Raw genomic sequence first — 17,991 nt, forward strand, 5'->3', positions numbered from 1 at the left:
TTCTTCATTCATAGCTGCTTCCCAATCTGGATGGCCTGAAGCTTCTGCAAAGGTGTCAGGATCATAATTCACTTAAGCTTGAGCCAGTAAAGAAGAGGCTCTATCAAACTGAGAACGTGTACGTCGCTGATCTGTAGGATCATCGGCAAGATCACCTGCTGCATCCCGAGTAGCACGAACCCATTTTGGAAGCTGAGGAGCTGAAGGAGGATTCTGAGAAGGTGGGGGAGGATTTTCATCCTCGCTTTCATCATCTGAAGAAGAAATATTTTCAAAAGTAGAAGAGATAGGGAGAGGTGGCACATCCACCGAACTAGGCTCGTAGGCCAATATATTTTCAGCAAACTTTACATCTCTTCTAATGATAACATTTTTGGACTTAAGTGGAATAAGTCTATATCCTTTGACATCTTCAGAATATCCAACAAAAATACATTTTTCACTCTTAGGTTCTAAAGCTTTATGTTTCTCATCTGAAATATGGGCCCATGCTTCACTTCCAAAAACACGAAAGTGACTTACATCTGGTTTAATTGAGCTCCATGCTTCTTCTGGAGTGATATTCTTTAAAACCTCAGTAGGAGAGCGATTTATTATGTAATTTGCACAGTTAATTGCTTCTGCCCAATAATTAAGACTAAGGCCTTTAGATTGAAGCATACAATTAGCCATTTCCTTTAAGGTGCGATTCTTCCTTTCAGCTACACCATTTTGTTGTGGAGTATATGGAACAGTATGTTGCATTTGAATTCCATTCTCAGTGCAAAAGTTGATGAATTTGTTGTTAACATATTCTCTGCCATTATCAGATCTTAGCTTAAGAATTTGATGTCCAGATTGTTTTTCAACAAAGGCCTTAGAGGTCAAGAACATGTTAAATACTTCACTCTTGAGTTTTAAGAAGTATACCCAAGTGCGTCTGGAGAAATCATCAATGAAAGTTAAGAAATACTTGTAGCCAGAGAATGAAACAACTGGAAGTGGACCACATAAATCACTATGCACGAGCTGTAAAGGGGCTGAGGCGTGCCAAGAGGCACGTTTTTCAAAACTGTCCTGATGATGTTTTCCGAGTACACATCCGGAACAAACACCATCTCTGCAAGATACCATTGGAAGACCTGTCACCATATTTTCTTTACATAGATTCTGAAGAGAGCGATAGTTTAAGTGACCAAATCGCTCATGCCAAAGTTTGCTCACTTCATCATTATGAGCAACAAATACTGAGGGAAGATTTGATGACCCAAAGTTGTGAAACTTATACAACCTTGTAGAGTCATCAGCAATGCCAGTAGCTAAAATCTGTCTAGGATCTCTTAGGTCCTTAATTACAACATCGTGAGGTGAAAATTCAACGATTTTACCTTCACCTGAATGAGTTATCTGATATACAGATAGAAGGTTGCAGGATAAGGTTGGAACACAATACATCATTAAACTGACCATTGTCTAGATGAACAGTTCCATTCCCTACAACACTAAGAGATCTATCATCACCAACATATATATTTTTGGTGTTACAATCATTTAAAGAAGAAAACATGGCTTTGTTTTTGGCCATGTGATAAGAAGCTCCAAAATCAATGAGCCACTCATGAGAATGAGAAGAAGAAGATACATTTAGTGCATAGCCAGACCGAGATGCTTGACAACCACATGCAGAAAGTGCCATTCCTGAAGATGAAGTTGAAGTTGAAGAGTGCTCCAAATGGATGTTATGCTTCTTCATTGTTGTTTCCAAGGCTTCCATCTTCTTAAAGCATTTGGATTCTAAGTGGCCATCTCGATTACAAAAGTTTCAATGTCTATCAGTCTTCTTCCCTTTGTTTTTATTTGTCTTATCATTTTGTTGAAATGATTTTTCATTTTTGAGGCTGAAATTGCTTAGGAACCTTGTTTGGTTTAGGACCATTCCTTTTAGGATACAACTTCTTAGGATTCTTTGGATTTGGTTGTTGTTGGGCGGCTAACGCTTTCTTAGAAGAGTTTCCAAGATTAAGAAGACCAAGGTGTAAGAATTTTTCTTGTTCTCTTATTAAAGAATCACAAAAAGAATCAAAGGAAGGGGACTTGTAGTCTTGTCCTTGAGAAATGAAGGCTTCTCTTGTAGAATGGAAGGTGGAAACAAACATAGAGTAGGCTGGTCCCAACTTAGTAAGAATGGAATAGATAAGGTTACTATCTTCTTTCTTAACCTTAACACCTTCCAAGAGAAGTCTAAGGGTCTTGAACTTGGACAAAAAATCTTCAATGCAAGAAAAATTATTGGGGTCCAATGTAAGCAACTCATTTTCAAGTTGATGGGCTCTAAGTCCATTTTTTATTCCAAAAACTTTAGTAATCTGTTTCAATGCTTCATCAAGAGTATCAAGTTCTGCAATATGGAATCTAAGATATGGAGAAATAGACATCCCTATCAACCCACGTGCCTGATCTTGCCTATTTTCCCATTTAGCTGCCTTATCTTCATCTTTCGGTTTGGTTTCTTGGCCTGTGGCTATTCTGTAGAGACCTTTACTTCTAAGTAAATCCACAATGTAGGACCACCATTGGAAGTAGTTGGTGTTGTCAAGAATAACTTGGCATGGACTTTCCATTTTAACAGAAACAGAAGCTATAGATGCTAAAACTAAGTATTGCAATGGAAAGATCTCGAAAAATTAGGCTGTTTCAAAAAAAACGGTTTTGAAAACGGCTTCTGGATGAAGAAGTTATGGCTTTTTGAAGAAAATTTGATGAAGATGCCGACGAAGTGCGGGAATGTGCAGAAATGAAAAATCCACCCCCACAAAAAGGAGACTTGAACTCAAGACCTCTACTCTCATAAATTAGCTTTGGACCAATTGAGCTATACAAAAAGTTTGAGAGAGAGAGAGGGGGGGTTGAAGCTTTGGGTTGCGTGCTTGCTTTGAGAAAGCTCTTTTTCCCTACAAAACAAAAAAAACACAAAACCCAACACAGACATACAAAAAAAAACAAACCTTGCGGCTCAAAGTTAGCTTTAGCCGGAAACTAAATATTTTCCTCAATGTTTCTGATTTTCCGAGATCACACTAAGGCGCAGCGGAAAAGAGCATACGCATGAGAAAAATCCTTCCTTTCTGTTTCTGATTTGCCCAGATCGCACAGAGTCGCAGGGCAAAGAGCATACGCAGAAATGAAAGGTATAGATCCGGTAAAAAAAAGGCTAAATAAACCGAAACCGAAATAAACAGAGAGAAAATAATTGTAAACTGCAAATAAACACTGTATAACTCCAGATCTTAAAAATGACGTTGTTAGGGCTACCGGAAACCTTTTCGCATCAAACAAAAGGGGTTCCTCACTGGAACAGATGCTCCCAACACAACAGAGCAGTCCTCTCAGCCCGAAAGCAGTCAGAAACAGTAGATCTAGGAAACGGTAGTCGGATGCAGTTCTACCGGCTTCAGATTTGGATCACCAACGGACGCAGCCCTCAAATAGCTCTGATACCATGTAAGAATTTACAAGGTAAGTTCCTTAGACAGAACACCAAAGGACACCGCTCACAAATAGATCACAGATCAATACGCCAGTACTTTTGATGTGGTTAAAACCCTCAAAAAGGGAAACAGTCCACGGCCTGAGCCAACGTGGCCACTTCAGGCAATTTATTAATAAAAGAATGAAAATTTACAAAAGCTTCTCTCATGAACGGTTAACCTACAAATGACCCTCCATGCTCTTTAAATAGAGATCATGGACCAATCGGGTGTTAAGCCACAGATCAAGTGTTGATATTACTGAGGAGAGAATGAACCGTCGGATCACTACATATCGTGACCATCGGATTGTAAGTTACAAAATGTACATAGTAAAGAAACACACTTTACCTAACTCTATACTAGACCAAGTTATACTAAACTATTTCCTATGTGTCGAAATATCCTAACTTCCCTTTGAAAATGGATTCAATGGTCAAAGGTAAAAAAGCCTAAAGGTACCATCTTCTCTCAAACATCTAGCTTTCTTGGTTTATTTCCCACTCAAATTGTCCACACAAGGAGGTGTGAGTTGTCTTTGAGAAGTAAACTTGGCCGCTTCGTTGTTATTTGTTTATAACAGCTGAATTTTTGGTCCGCTCTATTACTTTCTCGGTCCAAGGTAGTTGCAACAGCTATTAGACCACTTTCCAACGACTAGTTTTGACCCAACGACTAACTTTTGACTTAATACCACGTTGACTTCCTCTTGTACAATTCAACTTGGGCCCTAGAGGCTAAATTTCCAACGTCCTTGCCCTCCTAGAAAATTCAAAATATGGGTTTTACTACTCAATTCTTGATTTATACTAGGTTTATCTCTGTTGTTCCTCATCCTCTAGTGCGTTGCCACATCATCACCTTGGTTTCCATGTTATGTTGCCCCTATGCTTGATCTCCAACACCTTGCATGATCTCCAAATTCTGACACCTGGGTCTTCTTTGTCTCATTGTACTAATCACTTTTGATGTAATGCATGCAAGATTTTGTCCAACGCTCTACCCAGAAATCCACATGGAATACTCCTTGAACTACTAACCAAGTTTGACCAAGCCAAAACTTTTAATCAAATGCTCCAATCAGAAAATTTCCACATGACATGGAATCCTCTAGCCCTACTCTACAATCTAAGCATGTGTTGACCTTTTGACCACCTGCACCATTTCGCACAGGGAAGTGTGAACTGCCTTGGGAAATGAGAAATTTGTCACAAGAGATTACTATGATGTGAGAGCTATCATGAGCAATACTACACCAAGGCCATGATCACCTACAAACTCAATATATACTAACCATGTGGAATGGCATAGGTGCACCTTGATGCAAGTTGGATTGACCCATGCACCAATGATCACCCCTACAAATGCAAGCTCCCATAAATCCATGAGTCCTCATAAGAAGCCTACCAAGGTCCTCCAATCCAATTACGGATGAGATCACCTAGGTGAGTCTTTCAAGGGACGGGGCATGGTCTGACAAAACAAAATAGATACAAACTCAAACTGACAAAACACAGATCAAGGAGACCATATACAGGGTTTCACATGATTACTAAATGGCTTTAACTTGTGACCTTGGGCTTACAACAGTGGTGAATGATGCAATGAAAAAATATATGTACCCCATTGACAGAGAGGTAACAAGTCCCACTCCAAGTACACTACATTGAGCATAGTTAACGATAGGGAAGCACCCATAAGCTAGAGTTCATTTAGTCTAAGGACAAAAAGGCAAGGCTGCTGAGGTGACAGAGAGTAACTTGCCTAAGTTTCCCTTGGAGTTTCACAACTTTGTGCTTAAGGGACTTTTGCACTAAGTGAGAACTTGGTAAGTAACAAGCATAAAATGTAGCACTAAAAGTTATCAACTAGATATTTTATAAGCACTTTCCATAAATGGAACTTTGCACATGGCTTTGACTATGAATTCTCATCAAGGATGTTTTTCAAAATTTCATTCACATTTTCATGATATAGATTGTAACTAAGAAACAGATAAACTTCATTTTTTTAATCAAAATATTGCATGTTGCATAAACCTTGACTTTTATCATTCATGAACCTAGAATTATATTGTGACAAATAATAAAAGCAAATAGGAAAAAAATGATATAGCACAATCAAATAGACTTGGAAGGAACCTTTAACTGACTCACATGTTCTGCAGACCACAGCTTTGGCCTTTCAATCTTTCCATGCAGTAGTCCACAACCTTGTCTACCTATATTAGCACCAATTATTTGCGAGGGATGTAGCCAAGCTGATGCAATTGAACGTAAATCAGACTGATATCTGTCTATACAACATTTCTCTGTCTCACAAACAAAGGCTTCTGCAGAATACAGAGCAAGGTCACCACTTGCCACTGTCTGATGTTGTGCTTCAACTAGCAGTTCGACCTGAACATGCCAACAAAATGTAGAAAATAATTAGGTAAATATCACTCGAATATAAATCTGTAAATAGAGATGAGAAAGAAGAAACACCTTAATACTCCCATATTTTCTGCAACTGAATTTGATCATAATGTTGTTAAAGGACCTCATGACATACATTGTTTCTCAAAGGTTTTGCAGATATCCTTCGGAAACTATTGGCATCCAATTGAGAAAAATATTGATTCTCAACACTGCCCAATACTAGATGCACCCTAGAAATGAACAAATCCAAAATGCCAAGGGCTTTTTTCCAGTTGTTCGTTGTTATTCTTCACTGTTTTCCACGCAAATGCACTAAATGGAAAAGCACAAAAGCAAGCAGTTGTGAAAACTACACAAACAAGAAGTTTTCATACAGTCTTAAAGCAAAGAATATAATGAATTAGATAAGATAATTTTATTAATCTCTAACAAATGATGACAAATAGGTTACTAGGGAAAATCTGAAAAGTCAGCAACAATAACAGGCCTACTTTAGATAACTGAACATGAACATGTACTTTTCCTCTGCTGAAAATGGGAGGAAGTTCAGACAATAAAGTTTATGATAATTCAATAGGAAATGTCTAGAGAATTCCCAGCAGTTTTTTCATTTCGGTCCAATATATGTTGAGTTTGTTGACCTCCCGTTTGTCTTCTTCTGCTACGGGTTAATTCACTTGTAATTGCCTCATCCTCTCTAGTATCTGGAGGCTTTTGGTAAGGAGCACGTAAGTAAGAAAAATGCCCTGTTTTATGTTGATATTGTTATCTGACAGTATATAATAAATCAGATCCATATCCACTAGATGTTGGATTCTGAAGAAGCGAATAGTTTCTTAGCTGAAGAAAAGGATGATACTTACTCCCAACTAAATTCAGAATCCCCATAGGAGAATTTGTGGAATAATTCCTTGCAAATCATAAGTGTTGACACTCTGCCTTTTCCATGTTTTGTAGCAATTAGTTCATAGAGTTAATATAGTCTAATTCCCATATAATTGCATTTGTTGTGTTCATATTAGATGATAAATGGCCTCAGAACATCTGTAATAAAGTCTAATGTCATATAATAATAAAGGAGGTTAAGACATGTTACCACCTAAGGAAGCACAAAATCTTCAGCACCTAAGCTAGAAGGTCATGAAATCATATGATTGGTAGTGGATTTTACTTTGAAGGATCCTACCACATATTTTGATGCATATTCTTCAATTGGAGAATAACTTTTGAAGCATTTTCACACTTCCCAAGGAAAAGTTGCATACTTGGAGACACGATTCTTCAATGAGTTAACCCTTGCCAGACTTGCAAGACAAAGTGGATGCATCTAGGAGGATATCATGGCACACTTGGTTCAATGTAAAGGAGAATATTCCAGGTAGAGCAATCCACATATAGAGAATGCTTATCATATTTATTGCTATGTTGGTTGAAGTAGGAAGTTAATTGATGAGGGTGTCCTAGATCTAAGGGGTTTTGAGAAGATCCTAGCTCACTATTTGCACACTCACCAAGGTCACCATCTCTTGAAATATTATATTAATTTCTTATGTGGTTTTACCCCTCAAATTGAATGAGACCTATATCATGTTTGAAAACCCTGCCCAAGCAGGATGCATTTGGAGCAAATTGATCTGAGAGTTATTTTGTCATTTGGGATGCCTTCACATCAGGCATGATCACATATTTGTATTTCTGATTACACATATCAGACAACTTGTATGAAAATGGGGCATATTACCTGGGTGTACTCCCCTAAACTTGCTTCCCTTGTGACAGTTTCTCTGTTGACCAACTTGGTGGGTGCTGAGGCATAATAGTGAGAGTATTTACTTGTACATTGGTTCATATATTAGCCCCTAGAGCACTTCTGGAGGTTAGTTCATCTTGGAATCATTTACATTTGAGCACCTTGGATGGAAAAGGGCTATTGGACGATTTTATGGATCATTCATCACATTTTTATGCATGATCACTGGAGTGATCCTCACATGCACATGTTCCTAGGTTGATCTATCCCTCTCCATGGACAGATGTTGGATGACATGTCATACTATGAGCCTTGTTGTATGGATGCATTTGCTCATGTAGATAATCTTTGCACATGGATCATATCTTGACATGATTGACTACTATTCCTCGTGGAAGACTTCCTTGGTTTCATTTTGCTAGCACACCTTTTAAGGCATGGTCACGTGATATTGTTTATTTGACTAAGCTGCCTCCTTACTTCATTGATCTAGAAGACTGTTGAGTGGATGATGCATATGGATCCACACTAGCATATGGTTGGTTGACTCCTTCATTTATGGATCTCTTATTTAGCACTTGGTTTGGTATCTTTTGCACCTTGGAGGAAGAGTTGGTTGAGCCTTGGAGAAGACATCCTAGCACATTCCATTCTTTTGGGCATGTATTTGGTCTACCAAGGACATTGACTTTGATGAGTGGGAGCACTTCACATATGGATTTTGAGATGAACACAATTTTATGTGTTTGATAAATAATAAATGTATAATGATTTTGACAATGAAGTAAAATATATGATGATCGTGTTGATTTTTCATAGGTCTTCTAGATGATATTACATCTAATGATTTTGGCTTTAAATAATCTTATATTTTGCGTTGGTGTGTCTCCTAGGTGCCCTCCAATTTTGAAGAAATTCCGATGGTGGTATTTTGAGATATCTCAAGCCCTAGCCTCAAGATTGAATCTTGCCCTTGGTTTCCTTAGGCTAGAAGCCTTATTAGGACCCTCACATTGTCTTGCATTAAAAATTCTTTCTTTGGTCACTTTCCCCCTCCAGAATAGGTTAAGCATATCATTGGTTGCTAAACCCTACCCCCTTGACCTACCTTTGGGTCCATTTGGTCCCCAGTGGTCCCATACACTATTAAGGGTGATTCTTCAAGGATCACTGGGAATCCAAGCTTTCACAAGAATTTCAAGGCCTAGGAACCTCCATTATAAGATACATACCCTAAACCTAAACCTTGAAATTCCCCTTAAGCCCTTCCTTGAGAGCTTTAAACCTTACCTCCAAAGCAAGCAAGCCACATATTTGAGCCTCTCTTGTGAATAGGCTTCTAGGATCACCCCTCACCCTATCATTAGTCTATCCATTTAGTGATCTTCATCATAACGGGTCTCCTCCCATCGGTGAAAGTCCGTAAAGAGCAGGGAGCCTTAGTCGAGGTGATAGTGGTCTATTGCTCCATTTGTTGCCCTTACCCTAGTAGTAGTTCTCCAAGGATCCCCTTTTAGGACACCTGCAAATTTGAGCAATAACAAGTTCCACCTGGATAGATTGCCCTGGTCAGGAATCTAGTCTGTGGCACCGTACGTGCCTAAACTCTTCATGGTTCATGTGTTTTGAGATTTACATGTACTTGTAAATGTATGTATGAATACCTCCCTAGTTAAGAGGGAGTGTTAAAGAATGTAACAAGGTTCGGTCTTCATAATTGTATTTAATTCATAATGAAATGTATTTATCAAAAGAAAGAAGAAGAAATTTTTATTATTATTGTTATGACTTATTAAAGCATGGGTTTTATGCTTGGGTCATCATTTTTTAGGTCAAAGTCCCCATTGAGGATTTCTAGGTTTTGTCTTGAGTCATTAGAGTCATTTTCCATTTAATCAGACTCTTCAAGGGCTTTTGAATCATGTAAAAAGAATTATTATTGAGTAAAATAAATCATTTGTCACCTACACACCAAGTCAGCCTTTACCTAATCAAATCGGCCCACATGACAGTAATTTGAACTCCAGAAAAGGGTATCTATACAAGCATTTTGATTCATTTGGAGCACATCTCACACAAGTTCGATTTCCAAGAGGAGGCAGAAAAAGTGCGAAGTTGCAAAAGGAGGAGGAGATTTTCTGGAATAGAAAGATCAAAGTTTTTTGGTTTGTCTCCCTCTCACACTGTGGATTTATTGGGCTATTTGCTGGAAGGCTGAAGTTACTATTGGGTTGATATTTTGTTGGGTCAAAGTTTATGCTGGATTGAAGTTCTGTTGTTGGGGAAGGCGAAAGGTTGTTGTTGCTAGATCGAACTGACTAGATCGAAGTTGTTGCTGGAAGGTTATCATCTATAGAAGAAAGGAAGGGTTGACTTGGTGATTGGAGGAAGTTGCTGTCTAGGTCAAGGAGTCTTGGATCATCTCGTGAAACTATTAAAGGAAGAGTTGTTGACTAAGTTTTCCCCTAGATAGGGGTTTTGCCTTGGCTGTCCACCTACATCTGGTGTTTGTGATCTTCGTGTTATTGTTTTGGTAATTGCTTGATGAACTAAAGTAAAAGAAGAACATAAGAAAGTTAATAAGAACATTAGAATATCACGAGTAATTATCAACATAAAGAAAACCTTTCTGCCTTTCTGATTTTCCAACAAGATTGAGAAGTATCCTACTCTCTTTTCCTCTCCATCCAAGGTCTTCAACTATTGACTCGCTCCTTTTTTGACTCCATATGCCTAGAAATTCATTGATAAGCCAAGGCGTTGATCCTTAATTCTCCATCACTTTAAACCTTTTTGTAAATCATTAAATTCAATGTAGCTAGTGTTTGGAATCTATTTGAGCATCTCCAAGGCCTATCTTAAGCCATAGGTTATTTGATCTCGCTACTTCATTACATCCAGAGCCCTATAGTATTGAAGATTATTCTAGGTGTCTATATAGCAAGATCCTTGGAGGGTATTTAGCCTGTGAATCCTTGGTTAACCTCCAAGACTTGCCCAAGAAGCCTCCCTTGTGGTGATAACATTTGTCCACAAGACGACAAGGCATTTCATTAGTAAGGTAACAGTTGTAGTGGATCCCATTGTTGTCGGGGATCTAGTGAGGCCTAACACTAGGGTGCTAGACTTTGCAGCAACAATTCCTTTTGAAAATGATCTTATATTGTTATTCAAATTACTATATTGTATAGCACAAAGAAATATTGCACTCATTCAAACATGCCATTCTTATATAATAAATCTCATTGTTATTGTTATAAAATAAATCTCAAGGTCAAGGTAATATGTAATGGAAAATACCTGGATGTTTGCACATGAAAAATCTTCAACCATATGCGACTTGAAAAAGTAATCAGATATAAACACCTACAAAAAGAGTAGAAGTTTACAAATTAGGATCCTATTTATTCAAAGCCATAAAATGCAAATTTATCTTAATAAAATTTTCAGTGAACCATGAATATGAGCTTCATTTTCTTTTTATAATATAGGTGGATACAAGAAGTAACCATGAAACATCTCCTACAATGTAACCTTTGACAAATTATAGACCAAAAACCAGAAACAAAGGAAGGAGGAAAGAAAAAAATAGTGAGTTCAATTATATTCATCCCTATAGAGCACCTGAGAGTAAGGTAACATCATATGCAAGCACAGTAAAGAATTTAGTTCAAACAAAATCAATCATTTACCTAAATAATCTATTGTGTTTATGTTGCTCAAGTTATAAGTGATGTCAAAATATTGTAGGAAAGAGTAAGAATCTCCATCGAAATTGAATGATCTATGAGTAGTTCCACAATCTACATATGCATGATATTAAAACCACCACTCCCTCATAGGTGACATGATAATTGTAAGGACCTAGAGATCACAAACTATAATCACAAGAAAATGTCAAGGAATTAGTCAAAGAGATCTAAAAGGCTATAAGAGAATAGTAGACTTTCAAATGATTGTGTTGTATACATTTAGTAATGGCATTAGGATTATATAATCTAGTGACTCAATGGAAGCTTGCCAAACTATAAGCCTTAAAGCCATCTTTATGAGCTAGTTCATACATGTTGGGCTTAGAGAATGGATGAGTAGAGCATCAATGGGCATAGCCTATTATGATAGTTCAATAGCTCCAAAGTGTAATTCACAACCTAATTTGAATAATAGGTACATGAATAAAAGGTCTTAGAGGGTAAAAATCCAAACCAGCCATGGCATAAGCAAGAAGGAGAATAGAATGTTTCAAAAATCTATGCCATGACCTTCTACATTGCAAAAGTTGTTGATTTTTTATAGCATCGGATGTGCTCCAGCCATGAAAATTGGTGGAGAGGCTAAGGCACATGAGATCTCCAAGACCCAGAAATCATTTGGGGAAATTCCACCTGGATGGAGAGATATTAAAATAATTAATATTTTTAATGGGGTTCCTAAGTATAAACTTAGGAAAATTAAAATATTAATGTGTATTAATATAATATGGGTGAGAAAGTTCTAAATAACGAGGATCAAGCCAGATCTAATCTTAGCCGTTGATTAGGGACTTAATCTCGGTCGTTGAATTGTCAACAGGAAAAGTATAAGAGGAGGCTTGAGGGTCAATTGGAGATACACCAAGTTGATCAGTCAATTCAATTTTCTGGGGCAGGGTTTGCTGAGAAATCGAGTTAGTGATCTGTTGCAGCGAGGGGTAGTTCGGCAGGAGGCCGAGAATACATATCAGAGAGGTAGAGAAAGTGCCAAAGAGACAGCGCAGAGCCTAGGAAGGCTGACACAAAGGCAGCAAGGGTTGACGCAGAGGCTGAGGAGGCTAGCGCAGAGGACTCAGAGGGCCAAGAGGCTGACGCAGAAGCCATAGACACTAACGCAAGCAACGTAGAGGGCTGCAAAGCTAAGTTGGGCTGAAGAGGCTATGCTGAGGTGATTTCGTGGGCCAGACTGAGCGTTGATCAGCAGACGTAGAGCTGTAAGAGGGTGACGCAGTCCCTAGAGGGTAACGCAGTTCCAGAAGATAACTAGGAGCAGTGTTCACTGTCTAGCTAAGGAACAATCAAAGTTACTATGGGGCCAATCATCTGGTTGCTGATTAGCCGGAATATCTGTCTTCGGAGAAAGGTACTTCTGCAGAGGATGATCTCTGAAGGGTGAGCCATTTCTGGCACCCTAGTTGTATTCAGAAATCTGCATAATAATAAAACCCTCATCTACTACACCAGTTTTCCCGCATTGGGTTTTTCCGGGGATGATTGTCCAAAACTAACGGTGCCCCTTGTGTTGTATTAGTTTATTTCAATTGTTGATCTGTATATTTGTGAAGGATGCAATTGTGTTTATTTCGATATTTATGCATATAAATAACTTGTTAATGTAAAGAACAAGTAGGAGATAATAAACCAGATATTGCAGTAGGGGTTTCTGATGTGTTAGATTCAGAAATTTTCACATGGTATCAAAGGGATTGCAGATCACAGGAGGACTGAAGATGCCAGCAGGAGAAATATGAAAAATTTGCAACAGAAGCAGTTGTCCCCAGACAGCGTTGTTCCAGAGCTGAAGCGGCAAGAAGAGAGGTGACGCAGAGGCTCACGCAGAGCCTACGTCAACATTTTGAGCCAGGAGAGGGGCTAGCGCATAGGCAAGGAGGGGAAGATCAGGCCTATGCAATGCCCGGTCATCTTTCTCAGCCAAGACGGATCGATGTTGTGGCCAAGAGGAACAAATTCAGCCCAAGCCGTGATTGCACAGAGCCTAAAGGGCTCAAATTCTTCAGTTGTCGGGGCTAAGGGAGTTATGCAAATTGTGATTTGAGGAGCTGGTAGGATGTTGTTTCTGTCTGTGCAGAACAGTGTCTAAGGAGATGGAACCAAAGTAGAGGGAAGCACTACCTTGACGGATTTCTAGCCAAGAAATCTAGATCTGAGTTGGAGCGACAAAGGAGGATTGTAGAAGAGTGGTTCGACAGTTGGCAAGAGGATTTCCAGGAGGGAAGTCGAGACTCAAAGGGAGTCTAGAAGAGGAGCAGAGATGGCAGTGAATGGATTGAGGGATCAAGACAGATTGTACAGAGCTTCCAATTTTGCCATCTGGAAGGCTAGGATCCTGACAATCCTTGATAGACATCGCATCAAGGACTATGCCTTGAAAGTAGTGGCTATCCCAGTTGACCCAACTTTGAATGAGAAGTGTGAGGAGGCTCAAGCGAGGGCAAAGTACATGATCCTAGACAGGGTCAAAGATCATGTCATAGCACATATTGCTGAGAAGAATACAACAAAGAAGATGTGGGACACCTTGACCACCTTATAACAGCGCTCTTCCGTGCAGAGGAAGATGCTATTGGAAAATCAGTTGAGGTCATATCAGATGCAGATGGGAGAGGAGATAGATCCCTTCCTCCTCAGGTTGCAAGAATTCGAGACCGGCATACTTCCATGGGGTCTACACTAGATCCAAAGTTTATGGTTAGGATTGCTCTGAATGCAGTCTCCGAGGACTGGGAGACATTTGTCCAAAGCATCTTGGGCAGAATGACTCTCACCAATTGGGAGCAGATGTGGGCAGTTCTTCGACAGGAAGAGAATCGGAGAATGACCAAGGCGGGGGAGTAGTGGTAAGAGAGTTCGAGTCAAGAAAGATGAGGAGGATGCAGCTCTAGCATCTGTGGGACAGCAAGGGAAGAGGAAGAAGAAGGACATCTCCAAGGTCAAGTGCTTCAACTGTGGGGAGATGGGACATTATGCATCTAAGTTCCCCAGGAAGAAAGGCAAAGGAGAAGCTTCTGACTCTAAGGCAGCTCCAGCAAAGGTGGAGAAGGATGTCGAGACTAATGACGATTGTGCCATGAGTGCTCATGCACCTCTAGAGAAGAGGTGGGGAAACATCGAGTTGTAGTCAAGAGGACTACATGCTAGGGGCAGGATCCTTGAGGTGTCCAAACTCTTGGATCGCGTCCGGTTATGAGAGCCCTTAACGACAATAACATGATGATAGGTGTCGGGTGGAGCAGCAAGGTAGGGCTAGAGTGCAGAAGTCTGTAGCAATGTAGTAGAGGTTGCAGCAGTGCGAGAGGCATAGAGGTGTTTGCAGTAGCGCAGTGGCAGCAAAGGGAGCACAAGATAGCAACAGAGGCAGCTTCAACATCACAAGGCTTCCAGATTGGCCGGGATGTGAGTATTTGGGGGAAGTCAGATACCTACTTCTCGGTAACTAAGTTGCAGTGCAGCAGGTAGCAGTGGCGGTGCTAGGGGCAGCATGGGCAGCATGTTGAGAGGGAGCTGCAGTACAGATGTAGTAGTGGCAGTCACAGTGTCATGGGCAGCAATACAGGAAGCAACAGTGCAGTGGATGTGAGGCAGCAGGCCAAGCATCAGCAGAGGTACCAGTGTGAAGGATCAGTGTGATGTTTCCATGGTGAAGCATTACTAGAGCACATTCCTCGCTAAGAGGAAGTGTTGATTTTTGGTAGCATCGGATGTGCTCTAGCCATGAAAATTGGTGGAGAGGCCAAGGAACATGAGATCTCCAAGACCTAGAAATCGTTAGGGAAATTCCACCCGTATGGAGAGATATTAAAATAATTAATATTTTTAATGGGGTTCCTAAGTATAAACTTAGAAAAATTAAAATATTAATGTGTATTAATATAATATGGGTGAGAAAATTCTAAATAACGAGGATCAAGCCAAATCTAATCTTAGTCGTTGATTAGGGACTTAATCTCAGTCGTTGAATCGTCAACAGGAAAAGTATAAGAGAAGGCTTGAGGGTCAATTGGAGGTACACCAAGTTGATCAGTCAATTTGATTTTCTTGGGCAGGGTTTGCTGAGAAATTGAGTTAGTGATTTGTTGCAACAAGGGGTAGTTCAGTAGGAGGCCGAGAATACACATCAGAGAGATAGAGAAAGTGTTAAAGAAATAGCGCAGAGCCTAGGAAGGATGATGCAGAGGCAGCAACGGTTGACGCAAAGGCTAAGGAGGCCAGCGTAGAGGACGCAGAGGGCTAAGAGGTTGATGCAAAAGCACAAAGGCTAACACAGGCAGCGTAGAGGGCTGCAAAGCTCATGCTGGGCTGAAGAGGCTATACTGAGGTGATTTTGTGTGTCGGACTAAGAGCTGATCAGCTGATGCAGAGCCATAAGAAGGTGACGCAGTCCCTGGACGGTGACGCAATTCCAGAAGATAGCTTGGAGCAGCTTTGTTGTCCAGCTAAGGAACAGTCGAAGTTACTGTGGGGCCAATCATCCAGTTGTTGATTAGTCAGAATATCTGTCTCTGGAGAAAGATACTTCTGTCGAAGATAATCTCTGAAGGGTGAGCCATCTCTGGCATACTAGTTGTATTCAGAAATCTGCATAATAATAAAACCCTCATCTGCTACACCGGTTTTCCCGCATTGGGTTTTTTCGGGGATGATTATCCAAAAATAACGGTGTCCCTTGTGTTGTCTTAGTTTATTTCAGTTGCTGATTTGTATATTTGTGAAGGCTACAATTGTGTTTATTTTGATATGTATGCATATAAATAACTTGTTAATGTAAAGAACAAGTAGGAGATAATAAACCAGCTATTGTAGTAGGGGTTTCTGATGTGTTAGATTCAGAAATTTTCACAAAAGCATCCTAAACCTAGGTAGGGGTAAGAAAGATGGAACTGAGAAGAGGAAGGTCATCTATTGTGCCTATAGGTTGATAGCTAGCCAACATGGTTGATCCTTAGGCTGCAAATGTGTCACTGAGCCAAACTAGTTAGAAAATAACAAGAAAAAATTATACCACTAAATGCAACTATCAAGTTGGTGTTGGCATTATAGCTAATGTCTTGTGATGGCAGCCTGCTTGATAAAGATGTCAACAATGTGATAACAAGATGATTATGCATATTGACACAAATGCTATAGGTGATATGGACAAAGGAATATCAGTTCAGAGATAGATCGATGGTAAAGGTAAAGTTTGAAAAAGTATATGCGGATCCTGAGAAGCAAGGTCGCGTACATATGCAGATCCTATAAGGGAAAGTCGCGTACAGAATCCGAACCATGGTAATTTGAATACTAAGGGTCTTTACAATGGTATTGGCCCATAGTAACTAGAGCGACAACAGTTATTTGATCCCATCAAAGAATACTAATGACATTACCAAGGGATTTGCCTAAGGTATTGGCTAAGGCTAAATCTATATAAAGAGATGGAGATCAAGGTGTTAAGTGTGCATGTAATGGGTTATTCATGTGTGATCTGATCTGAAACAGGTGTGCACCAGGGAGCAACGAGAAGTCTCAGATCTGATAGATTCGAAGTATGTTGACATATATGCTTAACTGATTTACTTATTGCAAATGTCCAAGTAACTAACAACAATAGATCTGTGTTTATAATGATGTTGTGATCTAAATCAATTATTCAGAAGTTTGTAGTTTTGAGAGTGAAGGTTGCAACAAAAGTTTTCAAGATCTGTACGCAGGTGTCTTTGGGAATAGTTGCGTACATGCACAGATCCACCTCTGTAGTGTCGTGTATATATTCTGAGATAAAGTCTGCAGTATGTTGAGATTTGTACGTAGGTGTTGTGCATGGTAAGCGCATACATACGCTGATATGCTTCATGGAAGTTGTGTATATGTACTAGGGTTTTGCAGTATGGCTTAATGATCACATTTGATCAGTTTTGTTCTATTTGTTGTTGTCTCTCAATGATGTCTCTATTATGATAATCTGTATTTGACAATGTTGATTGGGTTAAATTGGTTATGGAAAGGAATGTTAATTAGTGATGATGCTACAGTAAGGTGATCTATAATTGGTTCAATGATCTGTGATTGATTCAGTACATGATTCAGTTATTGTTTCAATGCTATAGTGATTCAGGTTTGTTGTCAGTGATTTGAGATCTGTATGCAAGTATGATACAAAGGAAGCACGTATATATGCGGGCCTGCTTCAGAACAATAGCATATACAATTTGAAGTTAATTCTTGTCAAGTTTTGCAAGGTTGTTGGTTGATGACAGTTTATGAGTTATGTGTATTTTCTATGATGTCCTGAGCTTGATGGTTTATATCTATTATGTATTTGTTTTGGTTTAAATAGTTGGATGAGATTCAATGATAGGTTTGTTGGTGTTATAGTGATTCAGTTGGTTCAGTGATTGGATGATTTGATTCAATGTTTGGTTTCAGAGTTGTTAAATGGTTTGGGCTTAATGTTGGAAGTGGGTCCAGTTTGAAAATATGATGAAAGGTGGCCTACAGGTTTGATGTTTTGAGTCAGGTGGATCCAGTCTGAAATATTATGAAACATGGTCCACAAGAGGTGT

At 39.4% G+C, this 17,991-nt stretch overlaps 1 protein-coding gene across 1 annotated transcript in view; it reads right to left on the minus strand.

The window, feature by feature from the left end:
• The window catches only part of LOC149166679 (glycoside hydrolase family 2 protein), a 471,778-nt gene that overhangs the window by 202,529 nt on the left and 251,258 nt on the right, over positions 1 to 17,991 (minus strand). Inside the window, 2 exon segments of the mRNA XM_089432736.1 lie at positions 5,663 to 5,905; positions 10,977 to 11,042. Coding sequence (XP_089288862.1) covers positions 5,663 to 5,905; positions 10,977 to 11,042 — 309 coding nt within the window.

Source organism: Pinus tabuliformis, chromosome 5_1, assembly GCF_031772625.1.
Source record: "Pinus tabuliformis cultivar Carrire ecotype Pingquan chromosome 5_1, CPIR1, whole genome shotgun sequence".
NCBI lineage: Eukaryota > Viridiplantae > Streptophyta > Pinopsida > Pinales > Pinaceae > Pinus > Pinus tabuliformis.